General features: G+C 40.0%; 1 protein-coding gene across 1 annotated transcript in view; it reads left to right on the top strand.

Annotated features, from left to right (window-relative positions):
• The window catches only part of ALDH1L2 (aldehyde dehydrogenase 1 family member L2), a 55,979-nt gene extending 37,043 nt beyond the window's left edge, over window positions 1-18,936 (top strand). Inside the window, exons 16-23 of the mRNA XM_082349883.1 lie at window positions 1,668-1,755; window positions 2,233-2,326; window positions 3,487-3,586; window positions 4,593-4,691; window positions 7,429-7,594; window positions 9,031-9,136; window positions 12,312-12,511; window positions 14,546-18,936. Coding sequence (XP_082206009.1) covers window positions 1,668-1,755; window positions 2,233-2,326; window positions 3,487-3,586; window positions 4,593-4,691; window positions 7,429-7,594; window positions 9,031-9,136; window positions 12,312-12,511; window positions 14,546-14,601 — 909 coding nt within the window. The 3' untranslated portion in view covers window positions 14,602-18,936. The remainder of the gene's footprint in view (window positions 1-1,667; window positions 1,756-2,232; window positions 2,327-3,486; window positions 3,587-4,592; window positions 4,692-7,428; window positions 7,595-9,030; window positions 9,137-12,311; window positions 12,512-14,545) is intronic.
• The last annotated feature ends 2,986 nt before the right edge of the window (window positions 18,937-21,922 follow it).

Here is a 21,922-nt window from a genome sequence, read left to right as displayed (position 1 = left end):
AGAGTTACAAATATGAACAGAAAGAAGGATAGAATGAGCCCTCAACCCACTGTTGAGAGGTTTTTATGGAAATTTCATTTCATAGGTACGATTGATTAAATCATTGGCTGTCGGTGATTGAACTCAAACTTCGGCCCCTCTCCCCTGGTTTGGGGCTGAAAGTTCCAACTCTCTAATCATGGCCTGACCTTTCTGGCCACAAAAACCCATCCTGAAGCTACCTAAGGGGCTTCCAGCTACCAGCCATCTCATTAGTATATGGAAGGCATTTTTCATTTGAGATTCCAAGGTTTTAGGAACTCTGTGCCAGGACCCAGAGACAAAGACCAAATATATATTTCCCATTATATCACAGTTTTAAAATACTATTCTGCACTAAAAGAAACCTGGGCCTCTTGAAAAAATGGTTGGAACAGGGAAAATACAAGGTGTGCCTGGAACATCTTGTTGGGCCAAAAAGCAAGGAAATGCTCAAAGAATGATCGGGACATGTCAGAAAGACACAGGATCCACACAGGATCCATCAGCCAAAGCTGGAACAATTTGAACCTCAAAAAAAGTAACAGTAGTAAAAGATTATAACCATTTGAATAAAGTAAGAATCCATGAGTTCACACTGATGTTAATTGATTAGATAGAAAGGAAAGCTCTTATAGTGGAAAGCCAACTAATTAATATATGTAGAAGGAATGATGGAATTAGAAAATCACCACTTAGCAACCATCATAATAATGATTGATTCAGGCAGGAATCATCAATGGATACTAAAACTAGTGGAAATTTGAGGAGTAACTGAATATTTAAATAGTCTCAAAGTAGCTCCCTAAAAAATATTTATTAACTACAAAGTGTAAAGTCTCAAAGTAGCTACCTTTCTTTTTACAGTAATTTACAGTGATAAAACCTGGCAGATCACCTTTACCAAAGGATCAAAGTTAACATTTCCAACATTGGGACTATTCAACAGCATGTTCCTCTTGATATAATGCACTGAGGAGAATTCAGCATCACTCCTGTGGTGTTCTTGCCAAAAGTGCATAACCTGAATCTAATCATGTGGAAACAGCAAATCCAGACAAAAGGACATTGTACAAAATAACTGGTCTGTTTTTATCGAAAACGTCAGTATAATGAAATATAAAAGAAAACTCAGAATCTCTTTCAGAGGAAGGGAAACTATAGACGTGGTAACTAAATGCAATGCATGATCTTGGATTTTCTTTTTCTATCAAAGCACATGATTGGGACCATTGGTGAAAACTGAAAAAGGAGTGTAAATTAGGTATTCTAGCAGTTGTTAATTTCCTGATTTTGGTAATTGTATTGTGGTTATGTAAAAGAATCCTTTGTTTTTAAGAAATGTACACAAAAGTATTTAGAGGTAAAGGGACACACCAAATTTTACTTCTTAAACAGTTCAAAAACATTGGGAGAGAGAAAGAGGATAAAGCAAACGTAGTAAAATGTTAACATTTGAGCAATCTGGGTGATGGATACATAGGAATTGTTTGTACTATTTTTTGCAACTTTACTGTAAGTCAGAAATTACGTCACAATAAAAGAAAAAATAAAATGAACTCTGGTATGGCCATAGACGGAAAGCTGGGTACTGATCTAAAGAACGGGACAGAATCTGAAGCAGGTAATTGCTGTCTGCTTCTGCTCAGGTCACGCCCTTGACTGCTTTGAAGTTTGCAGAGCTCTCTGTTAAAGCAGGCTTTCCAAAGGGGGTAATCAACATCATTCCAGGCTCAGGTAAGCCAACAAGGACCCACTTTGCTGTAACTAATGAATGGTACAAGGGTAGCTGAGTTTTCCCACTGGTGTTTTGTCCTGACTTATAACTATATTAAAACTAAATACAGTTTACCAAACAGTTAAGTATAAACATACTTACCATGTGCTAAAATCTGAAAGTGGAAATACAGTGGCAGATGAGTAGGGTGGGAGGGGCGGAAATTGTACAGCATTGTGAAACCACCCTATGGTGGCCCATTTCAATTTTTAAAAATCGCTTTGGAAGATTAAAAAATCAAGGCATACCCATCTTTGGGGTACTGACAATTGCATGGAGGATATTATTCAGATTTTTGTCACTTTGTTATTAGTATAGAAAATGTAAAACTAAGATTTAAATGAGAGCTTAGAAATCTACTTCAATGAAGTCAAAGCCGCCTTTACCATAAGAACTCGATAATGTTTTAATTTGTGTTTTATTCCATAATTCCACAGGTAGCATAGCAGGACAGCGCCTTTCTGAACATCCTGATATCCGCAAACTTGGTTTCACTGGTTCCACTCTGATTGGCAAACAGATCATGAAGAGGTATTGGTTTTAGTGTGTTGATTTGCTAAAAATCCTGTTAAACCAGGTCTTTGGCTTTGTTTTTGCTTTTTTAAATAAGGTGCTTTTGGAGGGAGAAAAATAACATCGAATTTAGAAGAGAAATCTTACCACAGCAGGGTATTGAAATGTTTGAATACAATAAAATACTTTCCAAAGTGTAAAGCCCAAAGTCCCCAAAACCAGAGCTGTACTGAAAGTTCTGATAGCTTTAACGATCATTAAGCACAAAACATTTTCGGTACTAAAGCTGTAGCCCAAATTGGTTTTGAAGCATAAGTAAGAAACTGAAAAGACATATAAAAGACAAATCAAATCTGGATTATTTATAAAATTAATTCCTAAAAAGCAGTAACATTAGTTCAAAAAAATGCAAACCATCTAAATGTCCAAAATAAGGCAGTGGTTAAAGTTTGTTAACATAATGGAATACTGTGCAGTCACGTAGAATTTTTAATAACATTGGAGTGTTAAATGGTAAATGGAAAGAAAAATAAGGTATAAAATTGTATGTATTGGGTAATCCTAACTATGTTAAATAAGACAAAGGCTGTGCTTGGATACAGACCAGAAATAAGTATATCAAAATGGTAAAAAAAAAAAAAAAAAAAATAGTTGCCATTGAGCCATGGAGTGGAATTCTGTGATTTTTTTCCTTCTTTCTGAATTTTTAAGAGTATTTTTAAAACACTTTAAATAACAATACTTTTGCAAACAGGGAGAAATAAACAGTATACTTCTAAAAATTGATTATTTTTCCCCCGATGTGCCAGTAATCTGGTTAAAGGTTAAATTCTTAGCCAGGCCTTTATGTAACCAAAATTCTTACACCTAAAGAATCTGAATTTACCTATGATAATCTCTAATCATTTGACCACAGAATTTAAAAAGAAACCAGTTTTTATTACAGAAGATTTCTAATATTCACAAAGCTCACAGAATAGTGTAATGAACTCCTGTGTGCTCATCACCCAGCTTCAACTGTTATCACCATTCTACCATTCATGTTTTGTCTTTGAATAAGTTTCTTAATATTTCTGAGGCTCAGTTATATTTCCCATGCTAAGTAGTAATTTATGGGTGAAGAAACAGAGAGAGAAACTGATAGACTAAATGCTCATATTCCCTTTATTTTTCTCTAGCTGTGCTGTGAGCAACTTGAAGAAAGTTTCCCTTGAACTTGGTGGCAAATCCCCCCTTATAATATTCAGTGACTGTGAACTTGACAAGGCCGTACGAATGGTAAGAGTAGGTCAAGTCCACCTAACTAGGTACCCACTTCTGAAACACATTCTACCTCCTTCTCATCAGGAACCTTAGAATGACGCTTGGTTGGGGTTTTTTTTTTTTTTGGTTTTTTTTTACTTAATTACTTAATTGATTTTATTTTTGGCTGCCTTGAGTCTTCGTTGCTGCACACGGGCTTTCTCTAGTTGCGGTGAGCGCTACTTTCGTTGCGGTGCGCGGGCTTCTCATTGTGGTGGCTTCTCTTGTCGTGGAGCACAGGCTCTAGGCGCATGGACTTCAGTAGTTGTGGTGTGTGGGCTCAGTAGTTGTGGTTCACAGGCTCTAGAGCACAGGCTCAGTAGTTGTGGCTCACGGGCCTAGTTGCTCCATGGCATGTGGGATCTTCCCGGACCAGGGCTCGAACCCATGTCTCCAGCATTGGCAGGCAGATTCTTAACCACTGCGCCACCAGGGAAGCCCAACGCTTGGGTCTATCTAATCATAAACAGAAACCATTCTCTTTATGTTTAGATTTGGGACTGCTCAGGGCACTTAATTTAAAAAAATAATGTCATTATAATTAAACGTGTTTTTGAAACTTGGAGGCCAGGTTTTTAAAACTGATGTAGAGATTTATAAGCATTCATGATTTATTTAAACTGATGTAGAGATTTTTAAAAGCAAAATTTGGTATAGAAATAGAAATATTACATTTAAATGTATAGAATAATCTAAATTTTCTTGTAACACAAAATCTGTTTTTATCACTATGTCCTTCATGTTATGTACATTTTTTTTAAAGTACTCATGGACCAAAAGGGGGAAAGTAGAAGCAAAATTCCTAAAAATATCAAAACCAAGAATCTCCAAGCAACACTAACTTGGCCAAGGGCTTGTGTTTTTCTCTGACTTCTCTGTGTTGTCTGCTGTCTTCCAATAACATCTAATTCTCAGTGTGTGCAATTTTATGACAATCTTGACTTCCCAAGCAATAACAGTATTTTCTCTTTTGCTGCCGAAGGGCATGGGAGCAGTATTTTTCAACAAAGGAGAGAACTGTATTGCAGCTGGTCGGTTGTTTGTGGAAGAATCCATCCATGATGAATTTGTGACAAGAGTGGTAAGCGTCTTCAAATTTGCTCTGTGATTTGTATAGAAATTGCCTTTACTTTATTTATTTATTTTTTTAAATTAATTAATTAATTTATTTATTCTTGGCTGTGTTGGGTCTTCGTTTTCTGTGCGAGGGCTTTCTCTAGTTGTGGCAAGCAGGGGCCACTCTTCATTGCGGTGCGCGGGCCTCCCACTATCGCGGCCTCTCTTGTTGCGGAGCACAGGCTCCAGACGCGCAGGCTCAGTAGTTGTGGCTCACGGGCCCAGTTGCTCCGCGGCATGTGGGATCTTCCCAGACCAGGGCTCGAACCCGTGTCCCCTGCATTAGCAGGCAGATTCTCAACCACTGCGCCACCAGGGAAGCCCAGAAATTGCCTTTACTTTAAAAGTACTTCTGGGATTATTAATGAACTTAGATGTGATGATAGTGCTATGGTTATATTTTTTAAAAAGAACACAATCCTTACCTTTTAGAAGTACTTTTTGACATATTTACAGATTAGATTATGATATCTGGACTTTGCTTCAAAATAATCCAAAAGGGAAGGAAGTAAGTGGGGGAATAAATTGGTCATGAGTTGGCAGTTGTGGAAGCTGACTGATGGGTATGTGGAGTTTCATTATATTGTTTACCTACTTTTATATGTTTATAATTTTTCTCTTTAAAAAAATTTTACTTATTTATTTATTTTTGGCTGCGTTGGGTCTTCATTGCTGCGCGTGGGCTTTCTGTAGTTGCGGTGAGCGGGGGCTACTCTTTGTTGCGGTGCGTGGGCTTCTCACTGCAGTGGCTTCTCTTGTTGCAGAGCACAGGCTCTAGAGCGAAGGCTCAGTAGTTGTGGTGCACGGGCTCAGTTGCTCTGCAGCACGTGGGATCTTCCTGGACCAGGGCTCGAACCCGTGTCCCCTGCATTGGCAGGCGGATTGTTAACCACTGAGCCACCAGGGAAGTCCCTGTAATTTTTCATAGTAAAAAGTTATAGGTCTATATTAGAAAACCTGATAAAGTATACTTAAGAGCTATTACTACCTATACCTTGCTCTTCATTTATAGTATATTAGATCCTTGATATTTGTAGAAGATATACTCCTAGATTATTATAAACCCCTAAATTGGCTATGAGAGATATACCACTAGATTCTTACAAATCCTGAATTTACAGTTAAATGATAGCATATAATTTCCTCCACTAAGATAGATAGATAGATATATATACACATACATACATACCCCCTGTAGTTGGGCATGATTCCATAAATATGAGACTAAACGTCATTCATAGAACTATCAAGATGAATTCTGTGGCTAAAATGAACTCTAAACATACTACACAGGGACTTCCACGGTGGCGCAGTGGTTAAGAATCTGCCTACCAATGCAGGGGACACGGGTTCGAGCCCTTGTCCAGGAAGATCCCACATGCTGGGGAACAGCTAAGCCTGTGCACCACAACTACTGAGCCTGCGCTCTAGAGCCTGTGAGCCACAACTACTGAGCCCATGTGCCGCAACTACTGAAGCCCGCGTGCCTAGAGCCCGTGCTCCGCAACAAGAGAAGCCACCGCAATGAGAAGCCCGCGTACCACAACAAAGAGTAGCACCCACTGGCCGCAACTAGAGAAAGCCCGTGCACAGCAACGAAGACACAGCGCAGCCAAAAATAAAATTAATTAATTAAAAAAACATACTACACTATATCATTATTATGGTAATAGTAATCACGAATTTGTTTCTATTTAAAAAACCAGCACCCAGCCTTTTTTCCTTCAGAGCCAATTCCCCCATCCCACCCCCCAAGAAGCAAAGGCATCTTTCCTCATGAGAGTGGAAAACAAGGAAGTCACATGGAGAGGCAGATGGAGGGCAGTGGCTGCCTCATGAACATCCCCATAATTCAGTTTTGTGCCTTAGTAAAATGCAAGGTACAGCACTACACGTCATGGGCTTTCACAACAACTTGTTGAAATTTAAAATGCTGAGACCAGAAGTGTCAAGGATTTGCTGTATCAGTCCATCAACAAACATGTTTTGCACACATATGAACAGTATTCATTTCTTCATTCAGCAGGTATTTCTTGAGCACTTACTGAGGGATTACTGCCAGACCTAAATTCAAATTCATGGCCCTGTGGGGTCACGGTAACTCCCATTCTTTCTCCTTATTAGAATTGGACTTAACATCAGGAAATGCAGAAATAGATTAAGATAACCAAGGAGCACATGTCAGTGATGAACATTCTTCGATAAAGATGGTTTTTCATTGGAACATTCTAGTATATCCTCTGGTGTGGCTGTACCGTGAGAATTTCACAAGGGCAGTCTGCCACATTTGGGGAAAGGAAAAAGACAACAATGTGGCCATTTTAGAAATTATTTTGCCATGAAGAGTGTAAGTATGCTGTATTAACAAAAATTCCAGAACATCAGGTTTGCTATTTTAATGAATTAACATTCGGGATAATTTTAAAACACAGTGGTTACAAGCTTGGACTTTCAAGTCAAGAAAACTCTACAGTATTTAGTGGCTGTGTGCCCTTGGGCAAGTGGCTTAGCCTTTCTGATCCTCGGTTTCCTCATATAAGATGGAAATAATAAGTATCTACCTCCAGTGCTACTGAAGACTAAATGAGGACACATCTTTGAACAGCTTAGTACAATACCCATCACACAGTAGAAACTCGGTCAAGGGTATCCATTCTTATTATTAACAGTCAGTTGTGTTTTGTGAACTGGGTGACATACAGGTGGAAGAAATTAAAAAGATGAAAATTGGTGATCCACTTGACAGATCTACTGATCACGGGCCCCAAAATCATAAGGCCCATCTGGAAAAGCTCCTGCAGTACTGTGAAGCCGGAGTGAAAGAGGGGGCCACCTTGGTGTACGGAGGAAGACGAGTCCAAAGGCCAGGTAAGAGCACCTCCATAGGAGGTATGCTGGGGGCCTGGCTTCTTAAGTTGGAATAAACGGTAACAGTTTTCGTTGCAGCACCATCTTGCCTCGAAAGTAGTGTCATTTACGTTATGATAAGAAGAATTACTTTCTAGATCCTGCTTGGCCACTTATAAGCTGTGACACCTTCAACAACAGTTTTTCTGAGCCTCAGTTGTAAAACGTGATGAAATGTGCATATCCTGCTTTACGAGGCTGTTAAAATCAAATAAAATGGATGTGACAGGCCCTTAGCTGCCTAAGTAAACAAGTGTAATGGATATGGTGTTATTCAGGCACTGGTGATTTTCATTCCTGTCAATGTAAGATTTAATCTCAGCCAGCTTAGCCTGGGAAGGATTCATTCCTGTTGTCTAACGTAGTACTTGTTACAGAAGTATGTGAATAGCTCAATGTCATGATACCCAAAAGGAGAGAAAAACAAACAAACAACAACTGGAAAACCTCATGTTTTACTGTTGTAGGTAGATTGAGCCCCAGCAGGACAACTGGTTATGATGTGCCCCCTATGGGATCCAGTGTGTAACACAGCATCGCCTATGAAGTATTCTTGCCAAAAATGTTTAACCATGAATCTAATCATGCCTTTAGGTCATACTTTCCATTTACAAGAAATACAGGGGATAGAGGAACAAATTAAATATCATCCCAAGGAAGCAATGACAAATTTGAAATGCATAAAATATTCTGCAGGACAACTGAACCAGTCTAACAAGTCAATGGCATGAAAAATAAGGGGAAGGGTAAAGGGGAGAAATATTCTAGAGTTAAGGACCCTTAATCTATCTAACAACCAAATGCAGTGTGGAACTTAATTGAATTCTGAATCAAACAAGTCAACTATAAAAAGATATTTTCCAGAAATCAGAAATTGAATACAAGTATCGAATCATTATGGTGTACACCTGAAACTAATGTTATATGTCGTTGCATCTCAAAAAATTGGAACTTAAAAAAAGGAATTGAAATATAAACTATGAATAAGGAGTTGGCGTTAATTTTGTTAGGTGTGATAATGTATTGTGGTGTGTAATAAAATGTCCTTGTTTTTTACAGATTTGTACGGAAATACTTGGAGTATAAATTGTAATCTCTGGAATTTGCTTTAAACTATTTCAGCAAGAAAAAAAAGAATCAAATATGGCAAAATAAGCATAAAGATTTATTTTACTATTCATTATACTATTTTCTCTACTTTTACATATGTTTGAAAGTTTTGTAATAAGGACATTAAAAATATAATAACCTAGGAATGCTAACACCAAATAGGAAAATGAAAGTCTTCTTCGTTTTACTGACCCATAAGGGAAGAAAAAAATTTATAATGTAATTAAACGAGAGAACTACTAATTGAAAATTATAATTGATGTTATTTTCTTCTGTTTTTCAAATAGGCTTTTTTATGGAACCTACTGTCTTCACAGATGTGGAAGACCACATGTATCTTGCCAAAGAGGAATCCTTCGGGCCTATTATGGTTATTTCTAAATTCCAAAATGGGTATGTTCCTCAGGCATAATTTGACCAGATTGTCTAGATACTTTTCTTTTTTCTGTCATTGTGCTATGTACAGAGCATAAAATCAATGAACATATAATTTTTTACCATAAGAATAATTGTCTTAATTAAATAATTAGAAGAGAATGCTAACCAATGTAGATTGTAATATATTTTTGCTCCTTAGCTTAAATTAATGGCTGACATTATGGGATGTTCGCTAAGTTTTAGTTTTGGTACAGTCAGCATTTGAAATGTCTCTGGAATAAGGTCAGTAACTGAGAATAACAGAACTGGTTTTCGCATTTACATTTCTAGGGAAGGCAGCATCTATGAAATCTGATTTTCCCAAAGAAAGAGTGTTTTCTCCATAGGGGATCATGCACCCAAAAGCCTAATACTCAACTCTTTGTAGAAATGTCCACAATCACCATATAATCAACTGTGAATGACATACTGGTTTGTTATGGTGCCTGAAACTTTGATGTGCTAAGTGTTTAGCATATCAAAGAGGGCCGTATGGTAACTGAGCTCATATCAGAATATTTAATACAATAGACTCTCATGGTATACTGCACACAATTCTTCAGAATTCTGGCTTTAGTTTTCCTTTAACCAATGAGAAAACAGAATACAGAGTTCAGAAGGACTTTTTGGTCTTGGACAGACATACTGTGAGAGACCTTTGGGGACACTAAGCTGTAGTGAGTAACCTTTTGACATACTGATCCAAGGATGCCCTGTTACCCTCTTTTCCTTATTATAAGTTCCCCCAGGGCTTCCCTGGTGGCGCAGTGGTTGAGAATCTGCCTGCCAATGCAGGGGACACGGGTTCGAGCCCTGGTCTGGGAAGATCCCACATGCCGCGGAGCAACTGGGCCCGTGAGCCACAACTACTGAGCCTGTGCGTCTGGAGCCTGTGCTCCGCAACAAGAGAGGCCGCGATGGTGAGAGGCCCGCGCACCGCGATGAAGAGTGGCCCCCGCTTGCCACAACTAGAGAAAGCCCTCGCACAGAAACAAAGACCCAACACAGTCAAAAATAAATAAATTAATAAATAAATAAATTTATTAAAAAAAAAAAAAAAGTTCCCCCATAGGATGGTCCTTGTGTTAAATATGCAGGTATTAGAAGCCAGTTTTAGGGGATGTAAGCCTAGGTAAGTCACAGTTCCTGTCTTCAAGGAGGTCACCATCTAATAGGGGAGACAGACAAGGAGACGGGCAATTAACCCCAGAGGGCCTAGGTGGGAGGTGCAGTAGGTAGAGTCTGCACTGACCACCTCTGTGGGCTTGGGCCACTTAATTCCTCTATTAAGTTTCTCTATTTGTGCAGTTTATCTATTTGTGAAGTTGGGTTATTAATAGTATCTACCTTTTTGGGTCATTCTAAGTGTTAAATAAGTCCAGTGTTTGCTGTTGGTGACACTGCAGTCATTACGCTCGTTATTATTCTAAAAGTGGGCAAGGTGTGCTGTGAAGCCGTGTCGTCTCAGTAGTCCTCAATGGGCAATGGCATACAGCCATCTTTCCGCCTTAGTCCAGGCTATAAGTATTTGCAGTGCAATCAGGTGCAATGCATCAAGTGTGAGAGTTTTAGCAGAGCCTCAGTCCTCTCCAAGTTAGATTCCACGTTTCTTTTTTTTTTTGCAATTTTTTTTAAATTTTTTATTTATTTATTTTATTTTTGGCTGTGTTGGGTCTTCGTTTCTGTGAGAGGACTTTCTCTAGTTGTGGCAAGTGGTGGCCACTCTTCATCGCGGTGCGCGGGCCTCTCACTATCATGGCCTCTCTTGTTGCGGAGCACAGGCTCCAGACGCGCAGGTTCAGTAGTTGTGGCTCACGGGCCTAGTTGCTGCGCGGCATGTGGGATCTTCCCAGACCAGGGCTCGAACCCGTGTCCCCTGCATTAGCAGGCAGATTCTCAACCACTGCGCCACCAGGGAAGCCCCAGATTCCACATTTCTCATGAGAGTTGAAGATTGTGTATAGTCAAGATTACCTTTGAAAATCCCTTGGGAAGACACCACATTGAAGCCTATGCCGTCTCTCAAAGAATTCAGCACAACTAATTTTTGCTCCAGTTTTGGAACAGAAATCGTGTTTCTTTGCCGGAGCCCCAGATGAAATCTTGGCTTACATTTGCTGGCCGTGTTGTAGAAAATTCATGCATTTTTTTTAACACTGGTATGACACTCATAAAGATGAGATACTCACACTATGGCAGGCATGTTGGAACTGGACCCAACTGAGAGAAGAGCAGGTTCACATCTGCACTTACTTGGTGTGTACACATACTGAGTCAAAAGGCAGGGAAGTCACCAGACCCATTTCAGGGATGATTTTACTACCCTTTTATTGGATTGGCATATTAATTGCGTTCACTCTCACTTGATGGTGCAACACCCTAGTATACAGAAAAGTAAGATGTTACCCCTGCCCTCAGGGAGCTTCCAGTCTAGTTGGAGGGTGAACACCAAATACACGAAAAGGTAAACCAAAATACTGAATTGGAGGAATATGTGCTACCCTATTACAGCTAACTTTCATTGAGCATTTCCTGTGTTCCAGACACTATTAGCTCATTTAATCCTCATGACAAGACAGGTGCTATTATTATTATTTCCCTTTTTTCACAAGAATAAACAAAAGCAGGGGAGATGGAATGATTCACCCAAGGTCACGCAGGCAGTCTGGCTGTGGAGCCTTCTTGCCGGGCCCCTACACTACACTGCCTGAACAGTGGCACTGGGGGGATCTGGGAAGGCTTCAGGGTGAGGCATCGAGTGAATGCGCCTTGAAGTGTGCATGTAAAATCTGGATAGATGGGGGGACATTGCGGGTGCTCTGAGAATATGTCTGTAAATGGAGCTCAAGGGAGAGGAAAACAAATGGGGTAGTCATGAAGGAGAAGCAATGCAGAAGGCTGAAAAGATGACTTCAGATTTTAAAAGGTGCTTTCAGGATATATGTGAAAAACACAATACTAGAGTTGTAATATTTCATTGGGAGTTTCTTTTGGTGTAAGCCTGGAATATTTCATTTATAAAAATGTAAGCACGTTGGCAGTAATGTTTTCCTGTTTCTAGCACGGAGGGGAAAAACATTAGAACAGAAAATGGAAGTGTTTTGCTTTTGCATTTAATGAGGTTTTATGTCTTCCTAAAAACATCTTGCAGGGACATCGATGGAGTGTTGCAGCGAGCAAATAATACAGAGTACGGCTTGGCCTCAGGGGTTTTTACGAGAGACATAAATAAAGCTATGTATGTGAGTGAAAAGCTAGAGGCAGGAACTGTTTTTATTAACACCTACAACAAGACGGATGTGGCAGCCCCTTTTGGTGGAGTTAAGCAGTCTGGCTTTGGAAAAGACTTAGGTATGAATATGCCTTACCTTTCTACTGCACATCACAGAATAGTCCGCTTCATGCTTCATGCAACACTCTTGTATTGCTTTAAAGGGCACTTCCTACATGGCAGTTGGATCTGGGCTTTCAAGGGTACTGATTTTTTTCAAAGTTAAACATTTTTATTGAACATAACGTAAATATAGAAAAGTACTCAAATTGTGTGGAAAAGTGTTTCCTTTTAAAAAAGAAGATTCATGTTGAAAAGAAAGCCCTGACAATATCTTTTAGGTAAAATATGTTAGGTTTTTTTTTTTTTTTTTAACCTGACATTCAGCATGAACTTGGTTTAGATGTCATGGGACCAAGTGGAACCAAGAAAGGAAAATGGGTAGAAGGCAATAACCAGCTAGCCGCAAGAATAAATCCTGTCTCTGAGCCACCTGGCAGTCTTTCAGAGACAACACTGAAACTGGCAGAGTTTTCTGGGCATCTGGGAGCTCAGATTGAGAGTCTGCAGAGAGCCCAAAATGTAATTCACCGTGGGCAGTAACACTATCACGTTTCCAGTCATAGCTTGCTTTGAACACTAAATATGTAGCAGGCCCTATTCTGATATTTTACCTATAATAGCACGAGCAGTCCTCACAATAGCCATGGGAGTGTAGGTGCTATTATTTTCTTTATTTTACAGACGAGAAAAATGGGGCTCAGAGATTTTGGGTAACTTGCCCAATGTCAGCCAGCCAGCCACTGGCAAAGAGAATGCAAACCCAGACAGTCGGCTATGCAGCCCATGTTCTCACGCCCCATAGTCAGTCTGGCAGGTTGTTTCAAAAATTGAAATGCTTGTGATTTACTGCAATTACAGTCTGCTAACATAAATTGGGTTAATTTGGGGTATTTTTACATTTTCTCTTTCCTGAAGACTTTTGGCAGTGTATTTGCAACAATAAAAGTGGCTCTTGTTTTAAATTCCATTGAGTTGAAGGTAAAGTCTTTTTTTTCAGGTCTTCAATCTGGCTTTCATCCCTGGATCCAAAACACATGGGGAGATTTTCTTAGGGAAATTATTTTTATAAAGTGAGGCAACAGTGTTCCACTTGTCTTTTGATAGAGAATGATTGACACACTTCATGTCTGTTTTATTATAAAACAGTAGACTGTCTAACAGTTTCTTCCTCTCCTAATTTGAAATTCCCTCAGCCCAATGGTTCCCAGGTGCACATTGGATTAGAACCATCTGGGAGCTTTAAAAAAAAATGCAAAGATGCTGATTTAATTGGTCTGGGGTATGACCTGGGATCAGGAATTTTAAAAGCTCCCTAAGGTGATTCTAATTTAACATTAAGATGCCTGGGTTTAGCTCAACTTCCAGAATCATATACTCATTAGTTTCACCTGTGGTACCCATGCCCTTTAACTGTTGTAGAAATCGATGATTGTGGTAGCTCAAAATGGGAACAGAATAGAAACAGAAAGGCAGACCTATTTATTTTTTCCTGGATATGCCCCTGTGTCTCTAACGTACTATGTAAGTCAGGAAAACTGCCTTTCCCTTATCTTTAAAATAAGATGAGACCAAATGATCTCAAACTTTCTTTGCTCTATTCTGCTTCGTTCAATGTAATCAGAAGGACAGTATCCTGATCGCTGCTGTTCAGCCTAAATGGGCAGGGAATAGACATGGAGATTTGTCATCAAGCTGGGAAATAAAGGAGAAGGGTTTGGGGTAGAAAGTGATACGCCAACACTCTGGTCCTTAGAAGGCCTGGTAGCTGGTCTAAACCCTTTTGCTCCTCAGAGTGTGCACCACAAGCCTCAGCATCATCGGGGAATGGTTAGAAACATATAATCTTGGGGCCTCTGCCGGACTTAATCCAGTCAGAATCTAGTGTGTCACAAGATCTGCAGGTGATTCACATGAAATTTAAAGTTTGAGAAGCACTGCCTCGGCCCCATTGTATTTGCCTAGTGACCGATATGCCTGCACCTGTGTCCAGGATCTGGCGACATCACATCTGCCTGTGAACACGGTCCATCAGCTGCTTTTCTCTTCCCTAGGTGAGGAAGCTCTAAACGAATACCTCAAAACCAAGACCGTGACGCTGGAATATTAGCGCAGTGCCGTCATCAGGAGCCCCTCGCAGACAGCACCTCCTCAGCCCTCCGCACTGAAGAAGCCGGGCTGTGCTGAGGAAGGAGGTGTCAGTCACCCGCTGAGAAAAACCACAAGGACCATCAAGAGGGTCGGGCCACGTGTCTAAGCATTTACACATGTTCCTGAGTATTTTCTAATACCCCTTTTATACCTTAAAATGATGTGTAGTTGTTGGGTTTTGACTATGTCATATACCACACATATTTCTAAAATATCAAGCTGCTTTTTTTGTTCCCCACCAAGACTAACCCACCCAGTCATGGTTGTTCATCTTGCAGACATCAATATCACGCAGTTATAATACAGAAAGTGCATTGTTAGGAACCCTTGTATAATATGTACAGGTTTTAACCTCTGAACCAGGCATATGGGGTTGTTAAAAAGATTTTCTGTAATTTTGCTCTCAAGGAACAGTATATCCTCTAAGGAATGTGAAGGAAGTTCTTTTTTTTTTTTTTTTTTTTCCTTTTGGAAATAAGATACATCTTTGTGCCTTTGATGTTCTATTTTTCAACCCACTGTGATGAGTGACCAACCCAGAAACAGTGCTTGAGTACCTACCAAGTACGAGGTACTATATTATGTCCTGAGGAGTATACAAAATTTAATGACATGATCTTTGGCCCCAAATAGTTTAAATTCTAGTCAACAGCTTTTAAAGTGGATTTTACAGTATGATGTACTATAAAGTAAATAGCTTTTGGAGGCTGATCTTGGTTCATATCATGCCATCTTACTATCTGTGTGACTTTGGGAAACTTATGCAACTTCTCAGAGCCTCAGTCTCCTTATATGTAAAATGGGGACAGTAATGCCTCCCTCGGAAGCCTTATAATGAGAATTCAATGCAGTAATCTTAGTGCAGCACCTTGCACTGGGCTTTGTTTGTGGTAAATACTCAAATACTCAACAAAAGTTAAGTGCTTTCCCCACCACTATTTAAAAAATATAGTGAGATATATTAGTTCAATGAATTATTTTCCCTACAACCCTTTCCAGTAGTCATCAGTTCCTATGCTGCTTTTCTCCTCCACTGTCTGACCCAGTACCTGATACAGCAGCACTGGAAAATACCATGTAGTGAAAAATGACAATGGTACAAGGAAAAGGGTGCTTTTCTTTCTACATCTCATTCGTCCTTCTAGGACATTTGGTTTTCCACTTTTCTACTAATTGGTTCTGCCACTCACTAGCTGGGTGATCTTGGGCAAATTAGTTACCTAATTATCTCAAAGCCCAGATTTGGAATCTATAACACAGGGATAAAGTCCCTACCCCATTAGGTGTTGTAAGGATCCGGTGGGATAATATACATAACGCACTCAACAAGGTGTTTGGACCATTCTCTGTGCTCAAGAAAGAGGAATTATTACAACCCATGCAGTACTCACGTAATTGCCCATTGTCAGACAAAAGTAGGTGGGTAGATTCTAACCATCCATGTATGACTAGAAGAAGGTGAGATCCTGAATTGAAGAGTCTTTGGCAGCTGGTCAGAACAATTAATTTCCATGAATCCTCCTTTTAAAGTAAAATTTCAGTAAACATCTCTATCTCTTTGGCTTTGAAGAAGCCCTTAGGGATTACTTGTTACTCCGGAAACTCAGCAGCTAAACGTTAGAAGAATGTAGGGAATCAGTAATCAATAAACAACAATAACAAAAATCAGGGGCAGAAAACATTCAATAGGAAGAATATCAGGTATGATCCTGGATGATCAACAGAGCAAATTTTGCCTGTAAGCGTTTTTTATTGTACCACAGCTCATTCAGAGCTCGGCACAGGTGAAATTCTAAATGTGGACCCAGCTGGGTTCAAACTGACAGTTCATATTTGAATAAAATGACAATGTTCTTAATAGAAAGGAACCACTTTTTAAATGCAGTGTTTTAACTGATTTCATGTGATTTAAAATATCACTTTACCAAATATTTTAATGATAGATGAAATGGCAAACAAAAACCTGGCCATTTCTTCTAGAATGACTTTTACCCTCTAATATTATGCTCAGTAGCAGTGCTTTTAATAGTTTTTGGGCCATAAACCTCTTTGAGAATCTGATAAAAGCTATAGATCTCCTCTGTCCCAAATTCACACGTACACACCTAGTTCTGCAAATATCTTCAAGAGATTCACAGACCTCCTAAAACCCATGTTTGACCTCCAGATTAAGAACTCCCTTTTCCCATAGCGAGTTCTAAAGTTCTCAGCAGCTTGAGTTTTTATATCCAACTGCTGACCAGAATCAAAGGCTCCATGGAATTTATAAAATTACCAGTGAATTTGAATTGGAACGTTACGATCCACAGCCTACTAGGAGATTTAATTAACACACTGAGTAATTAATTTATCACCATTTCTTCAGATCACTGATTATTTTGCAAATCTAAAGGACAAACCTGTGATCTGTCCCCCGAACCGGGGAGTTGGGGAGGTGTAGACACTTTTAAAAGTTCTGTTTTCCTTCGAAGTCCACTTCCCGGTGCCTTTGCTAAAGCAGCCCCCCAGCACCCACCCATCCTCGTAGCCTTTTGCTCAAATACACCCTCCCTGGCCTCTCCTACTCCCCAACTTGGTTGTAAGTGTCTCTCCTCTATCCTCTCACTTGTCTGGAACATAGTACTTACCACTTGGTGCTGGAATTACTGGTCTTCCTAATTAGATATGAGCACCCCCCCCCACCCCCAGGATTGGCATGTCAATAACAACAGCTATCATTTATTGAGGGGCTGCTGTGCGCTAGTCACTATGCTAAGCCAACTTAATCTTCACAACATCTGAAAAGATGAATAAATCAAGGTGCTCTTTTTCCTGGCTCCACCACTACCAAGAGGTTATTGCCAGTCTCTTGACTGGCCTTCCCGATTCCTCCCTGTGTGGCTCTCTTCAAAGCCTGAGTCAGATGGTGTCACTCCTCTGCTCAAAACCTTCTAATGGCCCCCATTTCACTTAGAATAAAGTCCAGTGTACTTACTGTGCCTGCAAAGTCCTATCAATTCTGTTCCCGGCTACCTCTAACTTCATCTCCTATCAACTACCCTCTCATTCTCTTTAGCCACCCCGGCTGCCTTGATGTTCCTCCAACTGATCAAGCACACTCCTACCTCAGGGCCTTTGCACTCACTGCTCCTTCTTCTCAGTGGTGTGCTGGTAGATATCTAACAAGTGGCTCTCGGAGAGGAAAAGAAAACTCTGATTTGCAGCATTTGCTGATTTCTGTATACAGATGCTCTCACCAAGGCTGATTTCAAGCTACCAACTTGACTTCACTGAACGCAGAGTTGGGATGAGATGCGTGTAATTAGAACAAGTGTGGGCCAGCGCCAGCACACCACTGCCTCTTCCTGAAACTCTTTCCCCACACACCACCCCCGGCTGGTGGCTGCCTTACTTCCTCCAAGTCTCTGCTCAAACATCATCTTCGTAGAGATCCATTTGCTGACCACTCTTCCTAAAATAGCACATAGATCCCCACATTCACACCTCATCTGTCCTCATTCTTTAGTCTCCTTCTCCTGCATTATTTTTGTAGCACTTACCACCACCCGGCATAGTTACTATCATCGATTTCTTCCCATTAGAATGTAAGCTTCGTGAACAGGTGCTTCTTTTGTTCAAGGACGTATCTCCAGTGTCTAACGCGTAGGAGGAGCTCAATAAATATTTGCTTTCAAATGAAAGAGGTTAAGAAACCTGCCCAGATCACACAGCTATTCAGTGGCAGAACAGGCACTCAAGCAATGAAGCTGGTAGTCTTAACCAAGCTAAGATGCTGTTACTGCCAATGCCTGAATCAGGCCCTCGGTAATGAATAGTAGGCAAATGTTAAATATTTGTCAAAGTATAAAGCTAAGCAGAGTGAGCATTAACTGCAAGAGCTTTTGTGGAAATGACTAGAGACAGGGCAAGGAACTAAACTGGTTCCCCCATACCTCCCTTCTAAGAAAATAGAAGGTAGCTATCAAGGGAAACCTGGGCTATAAGTAGATTATCAGACATGAGACATGATGGATAGGGTGGATTATTATTATTATACCTATTATGCAAATAACACCCAAGCGGATTTTTTAAATGATTAATACCTAATTTTGTAAAAATAATAAAATGGGAAGGTTAAGATTCAACCATAAACTCTCCACAAATAACCACAGATGATATTTGAGATGTTCCAGATTTTTTCTATGAATACATTTTTTAGAACTAGTATAATACTGTACATAACTTTACCTGCTTTTTTCAATTAACAATATGTAAGCATCTATGTCAATAAACATACCTCTGCATATGTTCAGTAGCTTTGATTCAACTTGTTCTCTATTGTTGGACATTTATATTTGCTTTCTGCTATTTTAAATGTCACAGTCAATCTTAGAAATTTGTGAACAAAACTGTTACTTGCTTAATTAGAATAAATTCCTACAGGTGGAATCTGATTAAAAGGATATAGCAATCTGTAATCTTACCAACAGTTTCTCCAAATTTTTGCCACCACTGTGCATTATTCATTTTTTAAAAATTTAATTAATTAATTTATTTTTGGCTGCGTTGGATCTTCGTTGCTGCGCGCGGGCTTTCTCTAGTTGCGGTTAGCGGGGGCTACTCTTTGTTGTGGTGCGCGGGCTTCTCATTGCAGTGGCTTCTCTCTTGTTGCGGAGCACCGGCTCTAGGTGCGTGGGCTTCAGTAGTTGTGGCACGCAGGCTTCAGTAGTTGTGGCTCGCGGGCTCTAGAGCGCAGGCTCAGTAGTTGTGGCGCACGGGCTTCGTTGCTCCGCGGCATGTGGGATCTTCCCGGACCAGGGCTCGAACCTGTGTCCCCTGCATTGGCAGGCAGATTGTTAACCACCACGCCACCAGGGAAGCCCTGTGCATTATTCTTACAGCATCATAATACCTCACACTTACCAAGCACTGTTCTAAGCACATGATGAGTATTAACTCATTAATTTCGTACTAAAACCTCGTAAGGGAGATACTCTTATCCCCATTTTACAAATGATAAGTGGCTGGGCGGGGATCGATCCAGCTTCGGAGCCCATGCTTGTGGCATAGTGACTGGTAGGCCCACAATGGCAGGATGTGGCTGACTGAACTTAAAAGTTGGCTCCACCAGTTACCTATTGTAAGGCTTTAAAAAAATTTGCTTAGTGTCTCCCTGCCATTTTTTTTTTCTTAAATCTGTGAAGTAGGTACAAGAGAACATCTCATAAAATGGTGGTCTTTTTTTAACAAAAAGGAAATTTATTGTGTCACAAAACAAGAAATCCAGTGACAGTTTGGTCTACAGAGTTATTTGATGCAGTAATTCAGTGATGTTCCTTGCTTCTCTTTGCTATCCTTGACATACCGACTGTACCCTCAAGAGCTGGCTCCGTTTATGGCCACTAGGCCAGAGTTCCAGGAATCACATCCAGTCACAAGATATCCATGTTCCAAAAGAAAGCAGCCATCTTTTCATGTACCTCTTTTTTAGGAATGAGAAATCCTCTTCTTTCCAAAAGTCTGCTAACAAGACTCGGCTTGTGCCTCTTTGGGAAAGTTGTCACATGCCCATCCCCAAGCCAACCACTGGCAAGGATCTTCCATGAACATATGGTGGGGAATCAACCACAAAGATTCCACCATTAAACTTTTGGGAAAAGTCTACCAATCAAAAGATAGTAAACCTGTCTTTCTTTCCTCAGGATTGTGAACCACTGATGTTTAAGATGTATTACTTTATTGGCATCAAGAGGAAAAAAAAGTTTCAGGAACATTTATCGTACATTCCGAGTGAAAGGCACCATGCCAAGCACTGAGGGAAATACAAATGAAAGACTCAACCTCTTTACCTGTCTTTCCTACCATAGTAGTGGACTCAGGCACAGGAATACAAGCTACTTTGCAAGGCAGTTTTTTTATAAGTACCATATTTGATGTACAATTAAAGTATTAGGAGAATAGATAGAGGAGATACATTAAGAATATTTTTGCTTCAAAGACCATTACACCTTATTTTCTGATTTATGACTGTCAAAGAGCCATAGAAAGATAATACACAAGGTTGAAGAGAACATTCCATCAGCCTTAGCAGGAACAGAACCGTTCTCCAAATGGCGGCCATCACCTCACACCAAAGCATCAGGCAGAGAACCCACAGGGTCAGACCAACCAAAGCATGACGGTGATTTAGTTTCCAAGAGACTGTAGAGCACACTGCTTACAAACAAAACAGCTTTTTAATTAAAGTATAACATACATAAAGTGCACCGATGTTAAATGTATAACTCGAGAAATTTTTGTGTGTGAGTGGCAGTAACTCTTAAACATAAAACACTTAGAATAGTGGCTGACACACAAAAAGGGCTCAGTTAAGTACTAGCTGTTGTTTCATCTGCCACTTTGAGAGGTAAAAAATACAACATTGGTTTCATTTGCATTTCTTTGAGAAATGGGACCGAACATTTTTTTCCTGTGAATTACCTGTTCAAGTCCTAAGGCCTTTTCACTATTGAGATATTAGTCTTTTTTTTTTTTACTAATTTGTAAGAGCCCATTATATACTAATAACACTCTTGCCTTACATTGAAATTATTTTTCCCAATTTGTCCCTTGACTTTTAAACTTCTTTTTCACCCACTAGTTTTAAATATTTATGAATTTTATGCTCTTATCTTTTTTTTGTAATTCTACATTTTTTTTTCAATTTTATTTATTTTTTTTGGCTGCATTGGGTCTTCATTGCTGTGCATGGGCTTTCTCTAGTTGCAGCGAGCGGGGGCTACTCTTCGTCGCGGTGCGCAGGCTTCTCATTGCAGTGGCTTCTCTTGTTGTGGAGCATGGACTCTAGGCATGCAGGTTTTAGTAATTGCAGCACATGGGCCCTAGTGTGCACAGACTTCAGGAGTTGTGGCGCGTGGGCTCAGTAGTTGTGGCTCACAGGCTTAGTTGCTCCACAACATGTGGGATCTTCCTGGACCAGGGATTGAACCTGTGTCCCCTGCATTGGCAGACGGATTCTTAACCACTGTGCCACCAGGGAAGTCCCTACATTTTTTGGTTTGAGGGCCTGCACCATTTTACATTCCCACCAGCAATTCACAAGGATTCCGATTTCTCCACAACCTAGTCAACAGTTGCTATTTTCTGTGTTTTATTTTTATAATAGCCGTCCCCATGGATGTGGTAGTATCTCATTGTGGTTTTTATTTGCATTTCTCTAATGTTAATGATATAAAAGCACATCTTTTCATGTGCTTATTGGACATTTGTATTTCTTCTCTGGAGAAATGTCTATTCAAGTC

The sequence above is a fragment of the Balaenoptera borealis genome (assembly GCF_965194805.1).
Source record: "Balaenoptera borealis genome assembly, chromosome: 13".
Lineage (NCBI taxonomy): Eukaryota > Metazoa > Chordata > Mammalia > Artiodactyla > Balaenopteridae > Balaenoptera > Balaenoptera borealis.
The sequence above is the reverse complement of the archived record's forward strand: the minus strand, read 5'-3'. Positions and strand labels throughout refer to the sequence as shown.